Source organism: Lathamus discolor, chromosome Z (genome assembly GCF_037157495.1).
Source record: "Lathamus discolor isolate bLatDis1 chromosome Z, bLatDis1.hap1, whole genome shotgun sequence".
Classification (NCBI taxonomy): domain Eukaryota; kingdom Metazoa; phylum Chordata; class Aves; order Psittaciformes; family Psittacidae; genus Lathamus; species Lathamus discolor.
Genome location: NC_088909.1, coordinates 92,194,311 through 92,218,078, shown reverse-complemented (window position 1 = coordinate 92,218,078; position 23,768 = coordinate 92,194,311). Strand labels below are relative to the sequence as shown.

The 23,768-nt window shown below is 41.7% G+C and overlaps 2 protein-coding genes across 9 annotated transcripts in view; one reads left to right on the top strand and one right to left on the bottom strand.

Annotated features, from left to right (window-relative positions):
• The window catches only part of IL31RA (interleukin 31 receptor A), a 34,044-nt gene extending 28,424 nt beyond the window's left edge, over positions 1 to 5,620 (top strand). For all 4 annotated transcript variants that reach the window (XM_065662952.1, XM_065662948.1, XM_065662949.1 and 1 more), the window contains 3 exons: positions 63 to 156; positions 1,690 to 1,768; positions 2,574 to 5,620. In XM_065662952.1, the coding sequence (XP_065519024.1) occupies positions 63 to 156; positions 1,690 to 1,768; positions 2,574 to 3,173 (773 nt within the window). In that variant the 3' untranslated portion in view covers positions 3,174 to 5,620. The remainder of the gene's footprint in view (positions 1 to 62; positions 157 to 1,689; positions 1,769 to 2,573) is intronic.
• Positions 5,621 to 17,298: 11,678 nt separating this feature from the next.
• Positions 17,299 to 23,768, bottom strand: part of IL6ST (interleukin 6 cytokine family signal transducer) — a 35,741-nt gene continuing 29,271 nt past the window's right edge. For all 5 annotated transcript variants that reach the window (XM_065662001.1, XM_065662000.1, XM_065662003.1 and 2 more), the window contains one exon: positions 17,299 to 23,130. In XM_065662001.1, coding sequence (XP_065518073.1) covers positions 22,405 to 23,130 — 726 coding nt within the window. In that variant the 3' untranslated portion in view covers positions 17,299 to 22,404. The remainder of the gene's footprint in view (positions 23,131 to 23,768) is intronic.

Below are 23,768 nucleotides of genomic sequence, written 5' to 3'. Positions count from 1 at the left end.
GTACTTGAAGAAATTGTAAACATCTGTGGTGTTGGGTTTTCTTCCCCCCCTCTCCTCTAAAGATCAGGAAGATGTTATTTTCATTGCTCTGCCTGTTGGATTAAGCATGATGGTTCTGCTAGGCCTTTGGATAACATACATTTTGAAAAAACATGCGTGAGTACATTTTCTACCTTCTAAAACTGAATGCAATCAGTTAATTTTAACTTGTAAAAGGCAATTTTTTATATATCATATAAATGATTTTGTTGGGTTCCAAACCAATGTCAAATTAAGAAAATAAGCAATTAGAGTAACAAATAACTACCCATACAGGTTATCTTGTAACTGCTGTAGTCCAAAAATAAATATAAATTTTAGAAAGTGCAGTAAATCAAAAAAAAAAAAAAGAAATAGGAGAAGCAGATTTACATACCACCTATATCAGTTTATGGAAAATGCTGTATGCCATTTGCAGTTTCGTGGTCAATCAAGTGAGGGGGGCATACTTTAAACTAATTAGTGAAGAGTTAATAACACCAAAATACAGTTTTCCAGGTCCTCATAGTACATCTAGTACACCACTGGAACATGTCACATAACCTCTATTGCTTATCTTAGCTACATTGGTATTACTTTTGTTAATTTGTGGCACTTACTTACCCTGGACTTAAAGAAGTCGTGAAGAAACTAGAAATTACATCAGCTGAAATCAAACATTTGAATGTTCGATCCATTGGTATGGATCCCTATCTATACCTGATTCATAACACTTTAATATGCTATCGCAGGTGTTCCACGCCAGATTTTAAATTGCTTCCTAAGAGCATGGGATGCTATAACAGGATTTGTTAAGGTTATAAGATGTGCTTTTCTTTAGCATGAAAAGTGAATGGTTGTTTGGATGAAGCTTAATAAGAAGGTTGAAAATCTAGACTATTTTGGGGCATTCTAAGATACTGGAACCAAGATTGTGGCCATGCAAAACATCAGGTAATAAGCATAGCTGAAGTAGTAAGCATAACTTCCAGCTGTTTTACATACTCAACTGTGTTGTGTATTCTGAATTTTTACAGTAGTAAGAAACTATGTTTTGATTCTGGAGAACAATTTGAGATGTAGTCGAGTGTTTATATTCTTGTGTATATGTGTATTCATATCAATATGAAAAGTCAAGCTATGGCCTGGTTCTCATTCAGTTACACATACACCCAGAGTCCATGAGTGATTAATTTCTTTCCTGTTTACTACTCCATTGGACAGTTATAAGCTGCAGTGCCAGTTAGTGTCATTTATCTGCTGTTAACCTAAGAACTCAGAGTAGCTCTAATATGATGTAGTGCTAGGGACACTTTCCTAGAGCAAAGCTTACTTGAATTGCTTTTGTATACAGATTTTGTATACAGCCTTGTTTTGGCATGGTAGTATTTGATCTGCTATATAATAAAATAAAATTATCTTTGTGCAGTAGTAATTTTTATGTCATGTCTGTGACCCAAAAGTTTTACTTTCTGATACCTTTTGAAATAGAAATTAATGTGAGGAAAAACTATTATAGTGAAAAAGAAAATATTGTGTTAATATAGGGGAGATTTCCTTTGTGAAAGTTTGATATTTTAGCCGTGTCTGGAATTTCTGGAGCTTTGTTAGTTTTATTTTTAGTAATCTATTTCTTTCATCATTTGACTAAAATTCCTTTCTCAATGATAGGTTTAAAAAGGCTTGCTGGCCTGATATACCCAATCCTGCAGAGAGCATTGCAGTTGAATGGCCTCTTGATGCATCTATGGTAATTATTGCAATTTCATTTATTAAAAAAGGGTTCAAGTGGAGAGAAATTTTTCTTTGACTTTTTATGACTAAATAAAAAATCCTGTTGAGTTTCATTTTCCTGTTTAAGTGCTATGGAGTGTTCTTAACTGAATTTCAAACTGATAGATGCATCTTTATAAATTCATTTAATTCTTACATAATAATGGCAAATAGTGTTTTGAAGTTATAAAGTGATCAATGGACATGACTTATTAAACAAAGTCAACTAAATTTGCTCAGGTTATTGAGGCTACCTAGTCAGATTCCCACACCAGGGTACTTCCTCCCTTTTCCACAAAAAATAGAGGGTAATATGATAAGATTTGGTATATTATAATGGAAATATTTCTGTCTTATTTATTGTTGGATATTTATTCCTAAATAAAGTTTTGATGTTTATTTGAATGAAGTTGATCAGGTTTACATAGAAAGTGTAATCTATGGAGAATGGGATTTAAACTTTTGTCCCAAAAATTGATGGTTAAATTGGAAAAGACAGCCCAAGCCTACTTGTGAGCCTTCACTGGAAACTCCTTATTTTATTAAGCACAGAAAGCATAATATGAAAGTGTTTAACGAATGGACAGGATAACATTGTCATTTTTGGTACCTATTCACATATAACTGCATCCCAGCTGAAATGCACATGAACTCTTTTATTAATGCACTTTTAAAAAGGAGTTGAGCAGAGCTCAAATGGCAATATTTTATGTATTAAAAAAATAAACTAATACATGATCTATCCCCATATAACTTTCCAATTTATCTCTTTGTGTTGACAGAATAATTCGTTTTTGAAGGGAGTAACAACTGAGGCTAAAACCATAGACTTTGAAGACATAAGCGTTTTGGAACATTGTTTTCCTGAAGACAGCCAGGAAGGATCACTACTAATGAATTGTGAAAACCATGTTTCTGCATGTACTGATATTAATACAAAGGGCATGGTGAACAGAGATAAAAAGATACTGTATAATAAAGAAAATGAAGTTGCTAAATGTTTTTCACCATCCATGCCTTATGTGATTACTGATCAAGATATCAGAAGTCAAATGCATTCAGCCTTGATACCAGTGAAGGAAATCCAATGCATAGAAAAGCTGGAAGGTGGTGTATGTGGATCTACTCAACAGACCTCAATTAAAAATGAAGAAAATGATCATGAAGTTTTAAAGCTGGAAGACTTCAGTGAAAAACCATTGTTCAATCCATACCTTAAAAATTCTGTTAAAACTAGAGAATTTCTTAGTTCTGACAACTTGTCAGAACATAGTAAGAATGAACCCAAAAGCCAGACAACTGTCTTACCTCCTTTTCACCAAAATGTCGCAGGACAGTCCTATGTAACAGTGGACGTGTTTGGGCTGGCCACAGCTCATTAGCATGAAGAAACTTTCATCTGTAAATTCCTCTTATGAGATATATTGGGCACTGCTACTCGCATGTGTTTGTATATTCTAACCTGGCTGGTCTCAGTTAATTTGGGTGAAAAAACTCCTTCCCTTGGACAGCTGTGAAGTAATTTTTTGCCTTGTGTTTATACCCATGAAGGTTCACTTTTCGGTGTGGAGAGGGTTTTGTTTGTTTATTTGGTTGTTTTTTACCAGATAACCGTGCCAGTTGAGAGGCAAAGGAAGTACCTTTTCTTATTTCTTCTTAGTTCTCCCATAGGAGTTTGCTAAAACAAACTCATCTTTACTGTGGGAGCATCTGGCAGTGCAAGCAGCTCACTGATTTCCAGTTCTCATGGCTGAGCTCTGCTAGGGAGACATGGACTGACTTGAACAGAGCCAGTTCTTCAACAGAGCCAAATTCTTCCTTAAGTTACACAGAGCAGAACTACTTTCCTGTTCTTATTTCCCTCAATTGTTTTATAGTTTGTTGTATGGTAGATTTTAGTAATTGCCTGTATGCATCCTGACTCCTGAATCGGTGGTTTGGCTCATAGTTTCTCCTCTTTAATGAGAGGATATTTGTTCTGTATATGCTGTTGACGTATGTCCATTTTGGAAAAGGTAGTGTTATGCTGGCTTTGTTTCTTCCTTCCCTTTCTCGTGTTGCATTTTGTGCTGCATTTGTCTCTCCTGTTGTTTCCTGCCTTTTAAAACTCTGTTTACTGCAGGGTATCTTCTTATCTTTTTGCCCCTTCACCTCTAATTTCTCCCAGATTAAAACTGTTTCACAGTTGAGGTTTTGATAGTTTGAATCGAAAAAATTCAGCTAAATACAGCATCTTGTGCTGAGATAAGCACTGGGCTTATACTTAGGAAATTATTTTTTCAGGGAAGTATTGAAGAAACAGTACCTCTACAAAATATCCCCAGGTATCCTCCAATTTAGGATTAGAGATTTCTACATGAAGACTGTAAGTCTGTCATTTGTTTTATGATTTTGATAAGTCATAATCCTTCTCATGGTTTCCACTTTATACTGCGGTAATTAAGCAGGAAACTCTCCATCACACTAATTATTTTTATTTTTTTCAGCAGGAAAGAGGCTATAGCTGTAAAATTCTTCTAAAAATATTTACTGTGTTAAATGACATTTTTTTTTTTAAAAAGAGATGGAGAGTCATCTCTAGGTAAAATGTGGCAAAAGGGGATGTTCAGCATGACACGTGTGACATATAGCCATTTTAAGACTTAATTTTCACAGTATTTAAAGGCTTGATGTCACCAGTCTTATTTGCACATAATAACACTTCTTCAGGGGTGAAAAAGATACTGGAGTCATGGGGATAGAAAAAGGAAAGGCAAATGTGAATAGGAATCAAAAGCCTTTCCTTTCTGCACAGGAAAAAGAGTGGGAGAATGGAAAGACACGTTGTCCAGCAAGAATGGGGAGGCTGAGCCTTATCCTGGATGAATTGGCTATTACTTGCGTTGTGTTTGGAAAGACAGGGTGAAGTTTGCATTTAGGCTTTTCATCTATAGTTTGGAAGCTGATTTTACATGTATCATTGTTTGTTTAGTTTCCAAGGAAGGATGAGTAAACAATTAACTGCAAATGTTACTTGTACAGCAGCACTGATTTCCACTCGCTATGCTCAAGTTTGTTGGATCACTTCCACAACCACAGTGCTATAAGCCAACATGTAAATATATAAGCTTGTTCTTAAAAGCCCTTGCTTACTTGGATAAGTCATGCTCTGAAAAGCATGTGGACATGGTGTTGGTTGGGTTGATGCTCCTGCTGTTTCACTCACTTCCAGACTTCTCGCTCACAGCTACACTGCCATTTCCAAGGGTTCAGAAATCACTAACTCAGTCACAGCAGGTTTCCCCCCTTAAATATCAGTTTTTGTTTTAATATCATGAGATTTAAAAATAAACAGAGATATTTTGAGGCCTGTGTAGGAATTGTATAGCAGTCATATGAAAGCTACATACTCTGAGTTGCATGGTTGAGTCAGGTAAAAGATAATGCAACCTTTAAGGGAATCATTTGAAAGTAGAGGTTCTTACTGGGTGGTTACAGGGAGAGTAGGATCTCCCTATAACACCTCTTAGCTTCTATTACTCTGTTACTGCAGAGCAAGTAATAATCTGCTTCTCCATCCCACTTTATTTCCTTCTCTTTTGCTGTTCTGCTTTTCTCTCCTCACTTCTCATTTCCTTGCCTGTTATTTTCTCTGAAAAAGAGTAATGTAATGAATGGTCTTGGTTTATCTTGGAAATGAGGGCTGCCTTTTTTGCCTGTACTTTGGAACGCCAGCTTCTTGGACCTGGCTTGGTTTGCATTCAGTTGTATTGTTTCTGACCTTTTACAATTTGTCTTTCAAACTAATGCTGTGAACCATGAGGAAATAAAGCTGAGAATACATGGAAAAGTTTTTATCCGTTTATACTAAATACAACATTTCGACATCTTAGATTTTCATATTCATTTAGAAATATGATCATATTTTGAGAGGGGTCCACAAATAGATTGGGTATTTGGCCATAGGGTATTTTATAATGTCAGCTGGCAGTGACAGGTTGGATGTTACAATACTTTAACATTTCTGATACTGTTTTTAATGGAACAGCTGGTGTCATTAGTCCCAGAGAGTAGTCTTCCTAGATTTCATTTCATTTACCACCACTGATCTGAAAACCTCCTGTTTCTATCCTTCATTAAAACGCAGAAAATTAATCTCTGTGGTGTGTTGGTCTTTGCAAGGTTAACAGAGATCAGCTTGTGGATATTTTCAGGATGATGTTGATGCATCTTCACAGTTGTCATTCTCTGAGTATGACACAAATTACTCATTTCTGACGTTAAGGCTTATGCCTTGCAAAGAATTCATAGGTCATGTTTTTCATATTTTCAGCTAAATTAAATGTTCAGTCTTTGTTACCTGAACTTATCTTTAATTCCCCAGAATTTTGAATTCTTTGAACAGGAATCCCATAATCCTTTGATATAACAGAGCGACCTATTACAGTCAGATTTTTCAAACCATATAACCTATGGTATTTCTGTGTTCCTCATGCCCTTTACAATTGCCCAAATAGGGAGAAAAAGATATATTGATTGTTAATGCAGTGAAGAGAAAGAAGCTTTCTCCCTCCAGTTAGCGTGTGCTTGGCCAGTGCATGCTCCTCCAGAGGTGATGTGGCTGCTGCTGAGCAGCAGCTGCAGATGGACTGGCAAGGGTCTGGCCCAGGTGATGCTATTTAGTGTTTCTCTTAACACAACAGATAACATGTTGTCTTCTCCCATTCCTGAAAGGGTGATATATCATAAATAGATCTTTCTTTCTGAGATAGTTGATAACTTCTCAAGATAGATGTTACTGGCTAGAACTTACTCATGTTACTGGCTAGAACTTACTCAGAACAGTCGTTTTGCTGGTCCAAGTTTGGTATCTTGTGTAGCAAAAGTAAATGTTTGCATGAAGCGGAGACCTAATCTGCTCACAGAGTGTCTGTGTGTGACTCGGCTTCTATTGTTGCTTAGCAAATGGGCTCATGTCACCTTTGCAGTCATTTCAATACACCTGCTACAACTCCTTTTTACCAGTTTTTCACATTGATGCCACAGGCTTTGTGCTTGTATGTTGCTTTGAGATTTAACATCGCAAGATGTGTGAAGGAGTCCAGGAAGGCAGGACATTCTTCAAGAAGGACATCTTTAAGGTGCAGGAGCAGCACATCAACATGTGCCCAAAGACAAGCTGGTGGGGAAGACCAGCCTGGCTTAACAGAGAGCTTTGGCTGGGAATCAGGTTAAAAAAAGATAAGCTAACCTTTGGAAGAAGGAACAGGCAGCTCAGGAGGACTACAAGGATGTCATGAGGTTATGCAGGGAGAAAACTGGAAAGGCCAAAGACCAACTAGAACTGAACTTGGCTATTGCCGAAAAGGACAACAAAAAATGTTTCTATAGATACATTATCAACAGAAGGAGGGCTGAGAAGAATCCCCATCCTTTATTGGATGCAGGGAGAAACAGTGACAAATGATGAAGAAAAGGCTGAGGTACTTACCGCCTTCTTTGCCTCAGCCTTTAAAGGTAAGACCAGCTCTTCTCTGGGTACCCAGCCCTCTGAGCTGGAAAACAGGGACAGGGAGCACAATGAAGCCCCCATAATCCGAGGGAGATGGCCATCAACCTGCCGCACAACTTAGACACACAAGTCTATGGGGTCAGATGGGATCTACTGAAGGGACTGAGGGAGCTGGGGGAAGTGCTCACCCGGCCACTTCCCATCACGTACCAGCAGTCCTGGCTAACCAGGGAGGTCCCAGCTGACTGGAGCCTAACAAATGTGACTCCCATTTACAAGAAGGGCCAGAAGAGGATCTGGGGAACTACAGGCCTGTCAGCCTGGCCCCAGTGCTGGGGATGGTTATGGAGCAGATCATCTGGAGTGCCATCACACGGCACGTACAGCACAGCTAGCTGATCAGGCCCAGTCAGCATGGGGTTAGGAAAGGCAGGTCCTGCTTGACCAACCTGATCTACCACAGGGTGATATGCTTAGAGGCTAAGGGAAAGACGGCAGATGTTTTCTACCCAGGCTTCAGTAATACCTTTGACACCATCTCCCACAGCATTCTCCTGCACAAAGAGGCTGCTCATGGCTTCAAAAGGTGTACTTTTCACTGGAGGAAAAAGCCTGGATTGATGGGCAGGCCTGAAGAGCTCTGGTGAATGGAGTTAGATCCAGTTGACAGCTGGTCACAAGTGGTGTTCCCCAGGGCTCAGTACTGCAGCCAATTCTGTTTATCAGTGACCTGGATGAGGGGACTGAGTAAACTCACAGTGAATTTGCAGATGACACAAAGTTGGGTAGTAGCACTGATCTGCTGGAGTTAGGAAGGTTCTGCAGAGGGATCTGGACACGCTGCATTGATGGTGCGAGGCCAATTCCATGAGGTTCAACAAGGCTCAGTGCTGGGCTGCACTTGGGACACAAGCCCATGCAGTGCTACAGGCTTGGGGCAGAGTGGCTGGAAAGCTGCTCTGCAGAAAAGGACCTGGGGGTGCTCATTGATGGAGCTGGACATGATCCATCTTGTGCCCAGGCAGACAAGAGGCCAGCAGCATCCTGGCCTGTATCAGCAATGGTGTGGGCAGCAGGGCCAGGGCAGCGATCATCCCCCTGCACTGGTGAGGCTGCACCTTGAATCCAGTGTTCAGTTCTGGGCCCCTCACTACAAGAGGGAGATTGAGTGGGTCCAGAGAAGGGCAACGGAGCTGGTGAAGGGTCTGGAGAGCAAGTCTGATGAGGAATGGCTGAGGGAAGGACTTGGGGGTGCTGGTCGATGAGAAAATGAACATGAGCCGGCTTCAGTGTGTGCTCGCAGCCCAGAAAGCCAACCGTATCCTGGGCTGCATCAAAAGGAGCGTGACCAGCAGGTCGGAGGAGGTGATCCTGCCCCTCTACTCTGCTCTTGTGAGACCTCACCTGGAGTATTGTGTGCAGTTCTGGTGTCCTCAACATAAAAAGGACATGGAACTGCTGGAACAAGTCCAGAGGAGGGCCACGAGGATGATCAGGGGACTGGAGCACCTCCTGTATGAAGACAGGCTGAGGAAGTTGGGGCTGTTCAGCCTGGAGAAGAGAAGGCTGCGTGGAGACCTCATAGCAGCCTTTCAGTACCTGAAGGGGGCCTATAGGGGTGCTGGGGAGGGACTCTTCATCAGGGACTGTAGTGACAGGACAAGGGGTAATGGGTTAAAACTTAAACAGGGGAAGTTTAGATTGGATATAAGGAGGAAATTCTTTCCTGTGAGGGTGGTGAGACACTGGAATGGGTTGCCCAGGGAGGTTGTGAGTGCTCCATCCCTGGCAGTGTTCAAGGCCAGGTTGGATGAAGCCTTGGATGGGATGGTTTAGTGAGAGGTGTCCCTGCCCATGGCAGGGGGGTTGGAACTGGATGATCTTGAGGTCCTTTCCAACTCTGACTATTCTATGATTCTATGATTCTATGTTTAGTCTGGAGAAGAGAAGGCTCAGGGGGCACCTTACTGCTCTCTACAACTACATGAAAGAAGGTTGTAGTGAGGTGGGGGTCAGTCTCTTCTCCCAGGTAACAAATGATAGGATGAGAGGAAATCGGTTGTACAACAGGAAAAAATTCTTCACCAAAATGTTTGTCAAGCGTTGGAAGAGGGTGCCCAGGGATGTTGTTGAGTCACCATCCCTGGAGGGGTTTAAAAGACATGTAAATGTGGCATCTGGGGACACAGTTTAGTTGAAAACTTGGCAGTTTTGTGGTTGGACTCAATGATCTTAAGGGTCTTTTAAAACCTAAATGATTCTATGAGTCTATAGGGTGCATTGCAGACATGCACTCATTGCATCCACTCTGTTGTGTGGATGAAATTTCAGATCTCATTAAGTTCTCAGCTCCTGTCTGCCCTGGGAAACAGATGATTGCATTTCTTGCTTGTTCTGAGCTTCTTTCCAGCTAGTCTTATATGACTTACATGGGCACTTTGGTTTCCCCCCTAGCCCCTTTGTTGTCTCCCTACATGAAGATGTGTTCAGCGTTACAACACATTATGCATATTTGCCTGTCCTCATAAGATTGGTCTGCATGAGAAAACTTAAGCATCCTTGTTGTGAGAACAACAGATTTACGTACAAAATGGGAAGCATATTGTGCTGTTCCTGTCCACAGTATGGTTTTTACAGTGTACTGGACATTCACAGGTAAGGATAGATCAAATGTTACCTTCACTGTTAGCTTCTTTTAGAGCTTGTACAATCAGAGCATCTTCAGAAAGTAGACTTTCAAGTTGGTGTAGCTTCAGCAGAAGTGATGCAGTTATGCAGATGTGTATCATCTCTGTAAACACATTGAGAAACTGCGTGTTGCAGTTTGTGTACACCTGAGTATGTGTGTGCATGTGTGCCGGGGCGTAGACACAGTGTGATATCATAATTAATCTAGGTTGTACAGCAATACCTGCAGAGAAGGAAGCTGTTTATGTAATTTATATTGCTGCACAGCCTTATTCACCAGCACAGACAAGACTGCAAGCTGCTTCTCTGCTGGGATCTTCTGTTTTATCCTATGCTTAGAATCTATCCTAAGAGCCTGCAGAATCCTGGCCCTTGACTAGAAATTCTGATTTGTGTTTTTATTAATCTATGTATTTGTTCCTGTGCTTTTACATTGACACTCCTAGTGGCAGTGTGTGCATTGCTTTCACATCCAAGCGTCTGATGTGAGGTGGTAGCTAGCTCCTTCCATTTGCAGCTCAGTGAAAACCAGCACTTAAGCAGTCCCTATGATCAAGAAGCTTGAAATACAGGCAGGCTCAAGTCCAGAACTACAGTGATGGTGTAGGCATATCTTCCAGTGCTCTCATGGTACAGATAGTTTGTATGATCAATAGTACGATTGTAACTTTAAATGCCTGATGATTGCAGCTGTGTTAGGCAAGGCAACTCTCGTGGATAAGGCAAACAGATCTCTGCTGACAAAAAGATCTCAGAGTATTAACATCAGGCTATGTTTCACACCTTTCAAAATGACACTGAAATGCTGGGGAGAACAAACACCAGAGATCATGCTACCTGCAGCTTCATATGAACTCTGGTGCACGTGATGTGATGTGGTCATGCCAGTGACGTTTCAGCAGGTAGTTTTTTTCAGTTGAATGGTTCCAAATCCTTTGGCCTTACACTGTCAAACATTAGAAATATTACAAGGAAAGATGATGAATCAACTCTGAAATGCTATTTCAGTAATTCTGAGCTCTGATGAATTTGAGCGAGAGGGTGCTGTTATAATGGGCTTCAGGTATTAGGTTGGAATGTTTTAACTGCTAATCCTGTTGTCAAAATACTAAATACTGAAGATTCAACAGCATAACTTTTGAGAAGTTACATAGCAATCAATGCAAATCTGAATCTCAGTGATCACATGAAACAGTGGTTTTAATAACAAATTCACCCTTCCTAGCATTGTAAGAGGCAACTTGTGAATGTTTATTCAATAGCTTTGTATTTTACTAGCAGCTATTCTGAAATATTCAGGTAAGATACTCTGCCAAAGGTCACTTGAAAGTAACACATAGACCCTTATCTGTCATAAATGATTCGAGACTATAAATAACTTGCTTGTAAACAGGTGAAATGTGTACTAGTTTGAAATAGTGTTCTGAGTGGCTTGCTCTGTTTTCAGATCTACTGCAAAGATAGTGAAAGCTTTGTTTCGATGTTCTGTGTTAATGTTTGCCATACTGATTTTACTGCAATTTGAGGTAGTTGTTAATTGCAACCTCTTCTGCCTCCTGGCAAGACAGAAATAGAATATACAGTGGTCTTATGACGTGTTGGTAGGAGGGCTATTTAGCAGAAAATGTGCTCCCTCTGGCTAGAACACAGAGCAAACCTAAAGTAATTGTTTTGTCCTGTATACAAAGGGTGACATTTGCAAATGAGGCTGAAAGAAGAACATTAAGCATTCTTTTTGTAGAATGAACTGTTCTTAGTCATAATGTTTATTAGGCATATTCACCACAAAATATGAACTGTGCCCTTTGTGTGTACATTTTGTGCTTCCAGTCTCATAACTGTAGGAGGGAGGCTCTGAGCAAAATACTGTCTTTTAAATCCATTTTATCTTTCAGTTTTCTTCACAGTGTTCCTACTTACCAGAAATTACTTTTTCAGTGTTTGGCAAAAATGTCCTTGTTCTAGTGAATTGGGATTAATTTGCCAGCTCTTTTCCTGGGCTTTTCTAGGATTATTTTGTTTGCTCCTTTTTTCCAAGGGTAAATCATCATTTCATTGCCACCTCACTGTTTAGTTCAAACTGCTACTTTATCTGAACATGAACAAGAACAGTGACAATCCAAAAGCTGGAACAGACTAAAATATTCTTCTGTGAAACAAGACTTTTTTTAGTAGAATATCAAAACATGAAGAGAAACAGATGTGTGTATGTATGGTGTAAATTGGTTCTCCTATCTCTGTTTGTAACAGGATAGTTGAAAAGTAGACGGAGTGGTTGTTTCATGCTGCTCACTCCTATGCTGTATTTTGTTTAGCTCTCAAAGCCCACCACAAACAAAGCCCAACAGAAAATGCTGTTCCTAGATGGAAAGGGGACCAGTCAAGTATCTAAGTTTATCTGAGAGATCAGTGCTCCAGCACACTGACTGCCTTGAGCTGCCCTAACTACAGCCAAATAATGTCTGTTCCCAGGGCCCTGATCTATCCCGGTTATTCAGGTGAGCTTTGGCGCATACAGAGTGCGGAGGTTTCCCCTGCTGCTCATGTGCAGCAGGATATGGATGCTGGGAGAGTCGCTGCAACCCAGTGGGTGCTTAGTAATAGAATGGTCGATCTAAACTGTGTTTCTCATTGCAAGCAGTCAAAGAAACAATGTCGTAACGCAGTGTTTTATATGTCAAAAGTGCTGCTTTAACACTGACTAGTCCTACTGAGTAAGGAGGTCAACACTTTCAAGTTTCTATGTCTGCCATAAACATTTTTCTCAACCTCTTAGATTGTCTTGGTTTTTAGGGACTGTTAAGCCCTATACTGATGATCTACAGTACTTAATCACTGCTGAAAGCCTGCTGAGCCAACTTGTATATTATCTAGATTTCGGCATTCTAACTCAATAAAACTGAAGTTTTGATATGAGTACTTATTTCTTGGAAAAGCAGCCTGATTTATATTTCCTGGGGCTGTCCTCAGAGTGCAGTGCTGACCTACCTGAGGGTAACTTCTGCAGGATTTTCACCATTACCTGACCAACTGTATGTCTAATGGAATTTGGTGAAGAATTTCCATGTTTCATAATCATGGAAAGGTTATGCAACAGTACCCAGGGATGTCAGAAACAATGAGCATAAGATTATCATCAGGGTAAATGCTCAGGGATGCCACTCAGAAAATCACTGAACTAAACCAAACACTTTATTCTGAAAAAAAAAAAAAAAAAGGAGCTTGGAAGGCTTTCTAAAATGGTACTGTGGCAAATTGTGTCCTAATGTAAGAAAATGCAAGAAATCTCTTCTGACCCTTAATTCTGCCAAACGAGAACAGCGTGCCGAGCTGGGAGGCGTTTTAGGTTTTGTTTTCTTTTCCTGTTTGTTTTTTTCTTCTCTTAGGGGCAGGGATTTTTCCTGGAGTAAATATTTTATGAGCTACAGGTGCTTTTATTTGCGAAATGTGTTTGAAAAGCTTCTGGCCACAGGAAGAAGCAAAGAGCAGGGGAAAGTGTCTTTGCTTTTAATGTAAAGCTTTTTCATAATTAGCAGAAACACTTATATCCAGATGCCTTCATGGCTTGCTGCCTTTCCTGCTTCTCTCTCCCATGAGCTTCCAGCTCCTTCGAACATGCTTCCTGCATTTACTTTCCCCTTCAGTGATTTTTGCAGTTTCATAGCTGGCTTGTGAATAGGCTTCAAGTTTTGCACCTCTCTTCTGCTTTTGCCTTAATTTTCAGGAGAGTTAAATTGCTTTTACACTTCTGATGAAGTGTATCTGCAGTTTATGAGCCTAACAATGTTTCATGATGTCTGAGGTCAGAGGAAGGAAGCAGGGGGGCATTGAATCATTTTGGGTGAAAATGGACCCACAGTAATTTAGTTTCTGTTAATTTTCACCTTTCTTCCAGCACACAGGCCTGGGTCTCTGTCTGTAAGTACTGCCCTTATGAAGTAAAGGATGATCCTGGATGTAACCTGTGCACTGTATCTCCTGATATACTGGGTGTGCAAGGGAGAGGAGATGCTTGCTCTTCAGCAGACATGACCCTACCTATGCCCCCATCTCTCTTCACCCTTCCTGTGCATTCCCACTCCCCCAGCGCTGTGTCCTGAGGGACATATAATTTCCTCGTGCCATTGGGTGAGTGTCTCAATGCAAAACTACCAAACAAGTTGCTGTGAAATTACCTAAGTGCTGGGTTTACTAGCACGTCTGCTAGTCTGCAGATGTGGCCCAGGTTCCTGCTCTCAGTTTAAGGTAGAAATGAGGTAGCTCACTTCCCAGTGAAAGCAAGCTGGCAATGCTGCATCTAATATGGGGTAGGAGCATAGGCGTTCAGGGAAACTCCCTATGTGACCCTGCTTGCTTTGTGAGTGATTTTTGTTGCCATGTCCTCAGATAGATAAGTTCTTGAACGCATTGTCTCCAGCCTGTGGTTGTTCTGCTCCCACTGCTCAGGTTTACTCTTGTAAGGACTGATTTTTTAATTCAGTGATAGGGCTGGCTAACCCGAGTTTCCCTATGGACAGAAATGCACGTTGCGTGAGGTACCGCTATTCACTCCAGTGTTTGTGGATAGCCTCAGTTCCTCTGCCTTTAAAGGAGGTTGTGCTCCGTCAGTGTTTGTTTGGTTTTGGTGTTTCTATGTTGATGTTTTTATTTATATTACTCCACATGTTGCACTCTCGGGGAGCCTGACCTTCTGCCTGCATTGCATTCAGGCTAATTTTAAAGGCTGGTATGAGTTCCTCTGTTTTTCATACTTAGGTAATGATTCACTTTGATTTCATTTACACATTTCATTTATACAAATGTGATTGATTTATATTAATAAGTAGAAAGATAAGGCTTTCTGACAGACACACAGGAGTGTTACTAGTTTCACTTAGAGGTGGAAGATATTCAGCAAACGGGTGAGTAAAAATGCGTGCAGCAAATGGAGCACAACCAGGACTTGCTGAAGGAGGTGTGCCCTACCTGCTGCTGTCCTGGGGCTATTGGCAAGTGCCCCTATAGACAGCTGTCTGGAGGAAGATGGGGAGGGAAGGACGGCACCTCTTCACGTGTCTCTGGCTGAACACAGGGTATGCTCCACCTAATTCACAATAAACAGCAGTCAGCATTTGCTTTAAATTTCCATCAAGGAAGATTTGTCTTAGCACCAAAATAGCACCCTCACCTCATCCTTGACCAAGGATGCGCTGCCATGCATGTTCTTTCTCCAGTGCTGAGTCCTCTAAGCAGGGCGAAAAGCTGCATCTGTTCAAGCAGGAAGAGTTTTGCTGCCAAGTGTCTGCTTCGGAAATGGTCTTCAAGAGCCCCGTGTTTGTTCCCGAAGTGCATGGGAACGTACATTGGTAACAGCTGAGGGTCAGTAGCGGTTACTTGTCTGGATGGTGCAGGGACGTGATTCAGGCTGCAGCAATGCATGAGAACAGGCTTCTGCTTTGCAAATCCCAGCCTGTTAATCAGCCCGCGGGGAAGAGGAGCCGGTCATCTGGCCTGTTCCGTGTGGATGGGCTATTATGTGGCCCCGGCCAGCAGAAATGTGGGCCGGGGGGCATTGGGAGGCTGACCTGCCAGGCAGCACGGGCGCCGAGCCTGCCCGCAGGTCTCGATTCAGTGTCCCATCAGGACCACGGGTGGCGGAAGCACATAACAAAGGTCAGAGCTTTTACTGGCAAAGGGAGGAGGTGGAGAAGCCAAAGGGACGTGCTAAACCACTATGAAGGAAACATTAAAACAAACAATACGCGAGTAACTTGGTCGCAGGTGGGAGCTGGGGCTGGAGCAGTCAGCCTGCCGGCTGCTGACGGCTTCACGCTGCCGCCATCTCCCGGTACGGCTGCGGTGGGCTGAGTGTGTCGCGGCGCTGCGCCCATGCTGAGCTGCGCAGGACCTCCCCCTAACACACCTGGAGGTACGGGCACTGGGACACGCTGCGCCTCTGAGTGCTGGGGCTGCAGCGCGATGGACCCCACATGGTGCCCAGGCTCCTGCCCGCAGCCCCAGCGCTAGGCTGCTCCCTCAACAGTCCCTGTTAGGTCTGCGGGCAGGTCTGCTGCCCAGTGGCGTCTTGGAGGTAACGAGTGTCCCAGGCACAACCCCGAAGTGTTTTCTGAGGGTGAGAGGCTGTACCTGCAGCTGCAGAGACCGGCTGAGTGCTCATGGGTGGATGGCTCCTGCACAGCTGTCACCGGCCGCTGGCCCCTGACCCAGCTCAGTGTCACCGCACAGCCGTCGCACTGTGCTGCTGCCCGGTGCCTGCCCCGGCTGGACAAACCAGCTGCCCCAGGGCTAGCACACGGCTGGGCACATACCCAGCTCCGCTGCAGCGGCTCTGCTGGCCCACAGCCACCGGGATGGAGGGCTGTGCCCAGGAACCTTGCGGCTTCTGGAGTGCTGATGAGTACACTGCACAGTTACGTGTTTCCTGTGGAAAGCAGGGCATTCCTGTAAGTCACTGTCCAGCCTTATTTCCTTTGTTTATTGTTAACAGCTACAGGAAGCAATCGCACTGTCAGCAGTGAGGCAGCAGTGAGCAGTGACAACGACCCATCTTCTGCATATGCTCTGCCCTGCAGTTGTGAAGCACAGCTGTGCTGAGCTCAGGTGGGGAGGACATACAAAACCCCCATGTTCCTGTAGGTATTTCAGGGGGTGTATGTAAAACTGTGATAAGCGAACTACTGCACAGTGCACTAGCATTCTGGAAAAGGTGTCCAGTGTTACATTTGCACTTAACACCAGAGGGGTAACTGGGTGCCACCGATGGCTCTTCTGTGGCAGGGACAGGAACGATTTTTCGCACTGGAGGTGACAATCTAACGCATCTCCCCCCTTCCACTTTCTGGGTCAGATCAGGACTTCAGCCAGGAAGCGGAAGCTGTCTTCCCTCAGCTGCCACCCTTGAAACGCTCTGCAGCTGTGACCATGCTTTGATGCTCTGTGCCTTTTCAGTACTGAGATGTAGGTTCATGACTGGCCTGTGAGGGTCCATTAGACACAAAAGAACCAAACTGAGGTGAGGCTGAGGGCAATGCCAGAAAAAGCCAGGTCACTTCTTTCTTGAAATGAGTCTGGGGGAGCAGGCAGCATTACACCCTGCTCCTCACTCTTACAGAGTTCCTCAGAATGGGATTTTTGGACACATTTAGGTAGTGCCCAGACTCTGCCTTCTGTGGTTACTACTTATGTCAGCCTTACACAATGCTGACTCCAGCACACAAGGGATGTAGGGAATTTTGTTTTGGTTTCTTTTTGTACATTATGTACTAGACAAATGCAGCATTCAGGCACAGGTGGGTAACAGAGAAAGACATTCAAAACTGATCATAACGTAAATTGTAGAAAGCAGACTTTATATAACAATAAACATGCAGCTTGCAAAAGAATTAACATAGTGTACTGGTATTAAAAACATTTCCATGCAGAGACAGCTTACGCAGCAGTTTATGGGTTTGACCTCTGGCTGGAGTATGCAAGCCCTTTAAAGCTGGCATTCAAATTACCAGTAGCTTAATCAGCCATACTTACTTTTAAGTACAAAGTAACATCTGACTTAATGTTTACATTCACTAGCCATCCAATCCAGCATCAAGGCACTTTCCTTGTCAGTCTGTCTGTCTCTGTCCCATGCCTCCACTCACCTAGATGCACATATCGGCACAGCAATATTCACTACCAGTAGCCTTGACAGTCTCCTTAAGCCCAAACAAAAGCAGCTGGGTCCTAGACATCTCTCGCTGTATCAAAGTGCCCATCTGAATGTGACACTGTAAACAAGACTGGCGTGTTAAAAAAACATGGCAAGTTGACTGGATCCATAGTGAATGTGCTTTGATGTGAGGAAAAGCAATAGATGTTACCAGTTTCAACACTGCAGAGAATGCTTGTCTACCTCGCCTGCAGCCACTGGAGAAGAGCAGCTGGTGCGGGGTGCAGAAGACGCTTCAGTCTGAGTAGGAGGATGTGGAGCTTTCCAGCCATCTGTTGACAGTTGTGCCATAGGTGTTTTTCATCTATTGTTACAGACGTGTGCTTCTGCAGAGTATTGCTGACTCTGCTGCGAATATCCCCTTCAAAGTCGGCTTTGCAAACAGACGCAAGTACTGACTAAGGCTGCATTCTGGGAGGCACGCACTGCCCGCCCTCTCTCTGCACTAAAATTAAGAGTTGGGGGGAAGTGGGCGATTGTTGACATCTGGCCCTCAGTCAATTTTATATTTTACAAATGCACCCTTGTGCATTAAGTCAGCACTGCTTTCGTTTTTAGGAATGGCTCAGATTGCACAAGTATTACAAAGGAAACAAGTGAAAGCAAACACACAAATGCATTTTAGATTTTTTTTCTTTTTTTTTCTTTCTTAGCAGATCCTTTCAATTCTAAGGAAAAGAAATGGAAATTTGTGAGTTCAATGCAAGATACTAAATTTTACCCGTCTCCAGACTTTTGCACTTACACTTCTACTTAACTGCAGTTTTCTTGGTCAATAGCCAAGCTGAAGACTGTGCGACTGGTTGTAATTCCCAAATGGCTGTGTGAAAAAAGACTCGACATTTTTGTTATAAACTGCTTCCAAATAACATTAAAAGCAACTCTTGGAATTTAAAATGACTACATGTACCCATCCGAGGCAAACAGAGGTTACAAGGGATTAATGAAGATTTACAATCCATCAGTCAGGAGAACTTCTTAACATAGTTAAAGGAATGTACCCAAATAACAAACAAATGTCTCTGGGAAAATAAGCTAGTATATTTAGTCCCACTTAATGCACATAAATTACAATTTAAAATGTGCATGTCCTCATACAGGGCTGACTATTAACACTTTTGTCAGTCTTTGGCGTTTCAGATCCCACTGTGAAGTCTGTACCATAGCAGCATGTATTTATGTGGGTATTTGATGTTAAAGACCTGGCACTAATTAAACAAGTTCAATTACTTAAGTTAAATCAGTATGGATATTCCCACATATTGGGCACACTCATTTAAGTTTTAACTATCCGGAGCTGCTCATCATTTACAATCAAAGCTGAAGTTGTAAACCCCCCAGTCTTCTCCAGTGCCCAGGAACAGGACTCAGCCCTCACACACAAACTGCCTCCTCTCCTCCCAGGGCCAAAGGTTTTTCCTAGTCCTGGTGAGAAGTGTTTTGCTAGGCTGCTGTAGCATAGATCAGCACGAGCTTGTTGCAAACAATCCAGAATAAAGCTTTAAAGAAATAAATAAACTCAATTTTTTTTCTTTTAACGAAGTTCTGAAGAATTTTTGCTCTGCTGTGCTTCGCACTGCCAGGTTAAGGCTTAGCAGGCAGTTTAGTTCACTACGGTCAGGCATACGAAACAGTCCCAAGACTTTTACTACATTGGAAGGGGATATTCCCAGGTTAACTGCTCTGAAAGTGAGCCAACACACCCCAGAAACAACCTCCTGTTCTAATGGCAACACCATGACAGAACTATTGAGATAAATAAATTCACTTGTCTTAAAAGCTGAGGAGCAGTTAGCCAGCCTGCACTTAAAAGATGTTTCAGGCATGCTAATTCAGGATAAATACTCTCTATTTCTACTAGCCTGCTTTCCCTGCCACCAAAGTAAAAAGGTCTTCTCTCACCCCCACCTGAAAAATTCCAGTCCAGGAAATCAAGATGGACATGGAAATGGCAATACTGAAGGGTAATTTCATTTTAATAATGCCTTTATTTTGTAAAGTGCACCCTAGTTACTGGGAGGGGAGAAATCTTTTTCTTTAGTCACTATGTTAGAGCCAAGTTCAGAGAATTTAAGTGGACTGCTATCATTATATTACAGACTCTCTAAAAATCTGTATGCAACTGTTTGATACAATTAGATTGTTACAATCCAAAGTACAAAATCAAATTAAACCCTGAATACTGCATGATACAATATTTGGCACATAAGTTTACAAACAAGCCGTAAACCTGTTATTCTTGTAAACCTGTACTGTGGCTTCAACAACCTGTTCACCCACCAGCATGTCCCGCTTTGTCTTTAGCATTTTATCCCTAGATAAACGCACAAGCCTTAAAGATATAACTGTGCCAGACAGATAGAATTCTTTCTAGGATACACTCCTATATAATTCTGTAGGTTTATCACCACTGGCCAATAAATAACAAAGAAGGATACCAGAAATGACAGGCCAGAACTCTTTTTAGCACAGACCTTTAAAAATGAGAATCTCTTGACAGTAGTTGTTTCATCTTGGAAATGGCCCATGTAACAGCAGCTGAGAACAAAATGCCTTCCCTTTATACAAGGGAAAACAGCAATTTCAGGAATAACTGAAGTTACCCCTCAAAAGTTAGTATTACTGGATCACAATTAAAAAAAAAAAAAAAAAAGAAAAAAGCCATCAGTGTGTTTTTGAAGACATCTATACCTTTGAAGCAATGTTCAGACTAAGCAGTCAGGCTGTGACCCACAATATCTCAGCGATGAGGAGGTGGATTAGATGCATATGGCTGTAGGGCAGTTCTAATAGGCACGCACACTGCTCAACAGAGACTTCCCCTTTTACTTGTGGTTTCTATAGTCACTATGAACTTTGCATAGAAAAGACAACCCATCCCCCAGTAAAGTAACTGCTACTATTTTCAAAGAGGAATGTGTTCTGATAAAAGAATGCTCCTTCAGTCTCTGAAAAACCCCCACAGATGGTCTCTGCTGTCTTGTGACAGCACTGTTCTCATTATGCTCTTGGTCTCTGGGAGAGAGTTTGAAGGTGCTGCAGTGGAGTAGAGAGAAAAGGAAGGGGACTGGTTTGAAGACATGTGTAGTTACAGAAAGCTGCAACATAGCCTTTTAGTGTAAAAAAGTGCCCAGGTATAAAAATACCACTGGGAGACAGGAAATGTGGAATAATTGAAATGTTATTAAAAATTCTGCATTCCTTATCTGCTTTAAATAGTCCAGACCTCAAGAGGTAATCTCAGGAATTTAGCACTGAATTTTTATTACAAAAGCAGAAGTCATATGTGAACATTTATATGTACACCTGTCCTACCATGCAAGCTGGCAGATGAGGACAAGGCAAGTTGAAATGATACTGACACCTGCCTTTCCAGGGCCTTTAGCAAGTGCTTTGCAGAACAGCAGCACAAGAGGTCACAGAACAAAAGGTGGTCTTAAATACATAGTTATTTTGTGAAGGAGAACCAAAATCCTTGTTTTATTCTCACAACACAGCACTTAGTGTTCTGAATTAAGGTTTTATTAGTGTCAGATTAGAAAGCTGACTAGACTAAGGTTAAAAAAAATGCAAAAAAAAAAAATGCAAGAGTGCTGTAAAATTCCTAGTTATCATTGGAGAAGGGGGTTTATTTTAATGTAATTTCATTTTTCTTTAACCCCTAGTAGAGACAGTCTCCAAGAAATGCATCTTTTTCAAAAAAATGCAAACTGTATGAAACAGGGTAAAAGTGAGAATAAGAATAAAGAATTTTAACAACTATGTAAGTGTTGTGGCTCATGATTGCTACTAGAGAGCAATTAGAAAAATGGTGAAAACTTACAGCTTGTTACTTGCTTCACAAGCTGTAATCAACAAAGGTGCACTTAATAAACAGAAGCAATTTATATGACAAGAGGGGTATGGTATAATCTGACAGTGATTTGGGTAGAAAACGTCTAAGTAACTGTTGATTAGTGTTTTCATCTGGATTTTTAAACTTTTGAATACAAGACTGAATTACTGTGCGTCAAGTTGCAAGGCACATTTTTAGGCCAAATTAGTATACAGTTCATCTGCATGCACATCTAAATGTAGGCAGAATATCAATTGCTATAGTAGCATTCAGAGTCAAGCAATCATGGTGTTTTCCTATTTGCACACCATAGCAAGTTCTATTTAACTGTTCTAACTTTTAAGTGGGGATGGGCATGATTTGCATGTCTGGTAAATGGGAAACAGACACTGGGTCAAGTAAAAATTCAGAAAGTCAATCAAGGTACTGAGAGCGTTAGACGAGTATTCTTTGACATTAGAATACTAAGCTTCAGTCTTACTTTTGCACAAAGATGCTCCAAGCAACTAAAGCTGGCTTTTTATGCTTGTACATGGTCACAAATTGAAGTATTTCTTCTAGAAGGTCTATTGGCTGATGTGATTAATTGAAACTTGCCATTTTCGATCACGTGTAAATCTGGTAAGATGCAAAATCCCCAAGGTAGCACAAAGGCTTATTCAGTTATCCATATAGAAGATTTTATGTAGTGCATAAAAGTCAAGTCTCCAGTAGGTCTGGACTGCAAATCTTCCACAAAAACAGTCCTTATTGTACTTTGTCATATTACTCTTCACTTAATTTCAATATTTCTATCTTCATTCAGATAAAAATACCTAGCTTAATTTATCAGAAACACAGGAGAAAGTGTGAACAGGCACTAATGAAGGCCTAAAACAGAGCCAGTCTCTCCTCTCACTGTGGCATATAGCCCCCTTGTCTCACAGTCTGTGGGAGGTAACTTTTTGGCATTTCATCAGCTGATGGTGGATTTCCTTCCACTATTTCAGGTACCACATTTTGTCCTTCAGTACTTGCCTGTAAAGCATCTGATACAGCAGCTTCCTGGGTACTTTTTTCCAGCCCAAGGCCCAATAGCTGTGAACTCTGACCTGAGATCTGCAGTTGTGCAAATCCAACAATATCCCCCTCATTAGCAGAAGTGATTTGCTTCACTCTTTCAAAGCATGGCCTGTCTGTGTTGGTTTCAGCCTGAACACCATTTTGTTTGAAATACTGCTGCCTCTGTGTTGTACTGTCACCTCCTCCAGTGTGATCCTCTGATCTCTCTTCTGAATCTAGCAGTGGCTGAGTCGACTCAGACCTTGAAAAGACTTGGACAGGTGTTTGGTCTCTGTAGCCATTAAGTACTACAGTTGAATATTGTACAGTGCTTGAAGTGTTTTGTGTAGTTTCGCCTTCGTCGCTGTCAGAGACACTTTGCCTAGGAGAAGACATGCATGAGGACCCTCCAATACCACTGCTATGCCCTTCTGAAGTACTTTTTTCCTTTTTAAGTAAGTCAAAGGGTTTTAGATCTTGTTCTGAAAAAGACTTCTTGTCATCAGCTTCTATTTCTACGACGCTTACATCTGTGAAGCTACCTTCTGGATACATCTGATCTTTGGAACTAAGGTTATGCTGAAAGAGAGAGATGGATGTTGCCTTAGAAGAAGGTTGTGTTCAAAATAAAAAAAATCCCATTAAATACCTGAATTTTTATTCTGTAATTTTTTCAAGTTTCTTCATTTAAGTTTTTTCCTTACTAAGTTTGGCAGTATCTCCAAATTATCTGTTATGAAGGATGTAGCTTTGTTTCCAATACAAAGCCTTACTTACGCAACTATTCTGAAAGCACAGTTGGTGTGCAAGCTTTCCTCTAATTTTAATTACTCTTAAGAGCCATAAACATAGAACCATTTGCTCTGCAGCACAGGAATATTCTATATTGAGACCCATACTTACCTTGTTTCTAGTAATGCATGCAACGTGATGGCTATTACTCACAGAAGTTAGTCAGTTTATTGTACAGAATTTGCTATGTCATTCACCCCCCACAGGGCATAAATTTTGCTGCCACCTTGTCATGCATGAGTAACTTAGAGCTTTCTCCCTCATTCATGATTTAACTGTGCAAACAAATCACACTTGAGGGTTTTAAGAATGGGAATAATGAGTTCCATTTACTTAATCCTGATTTTCCATGAATGAGTAGAGTAATCAGGACTTGACCCTTCCAACTACTAAACTGAATACAGTTCACAATGTCAAAGCCTGCT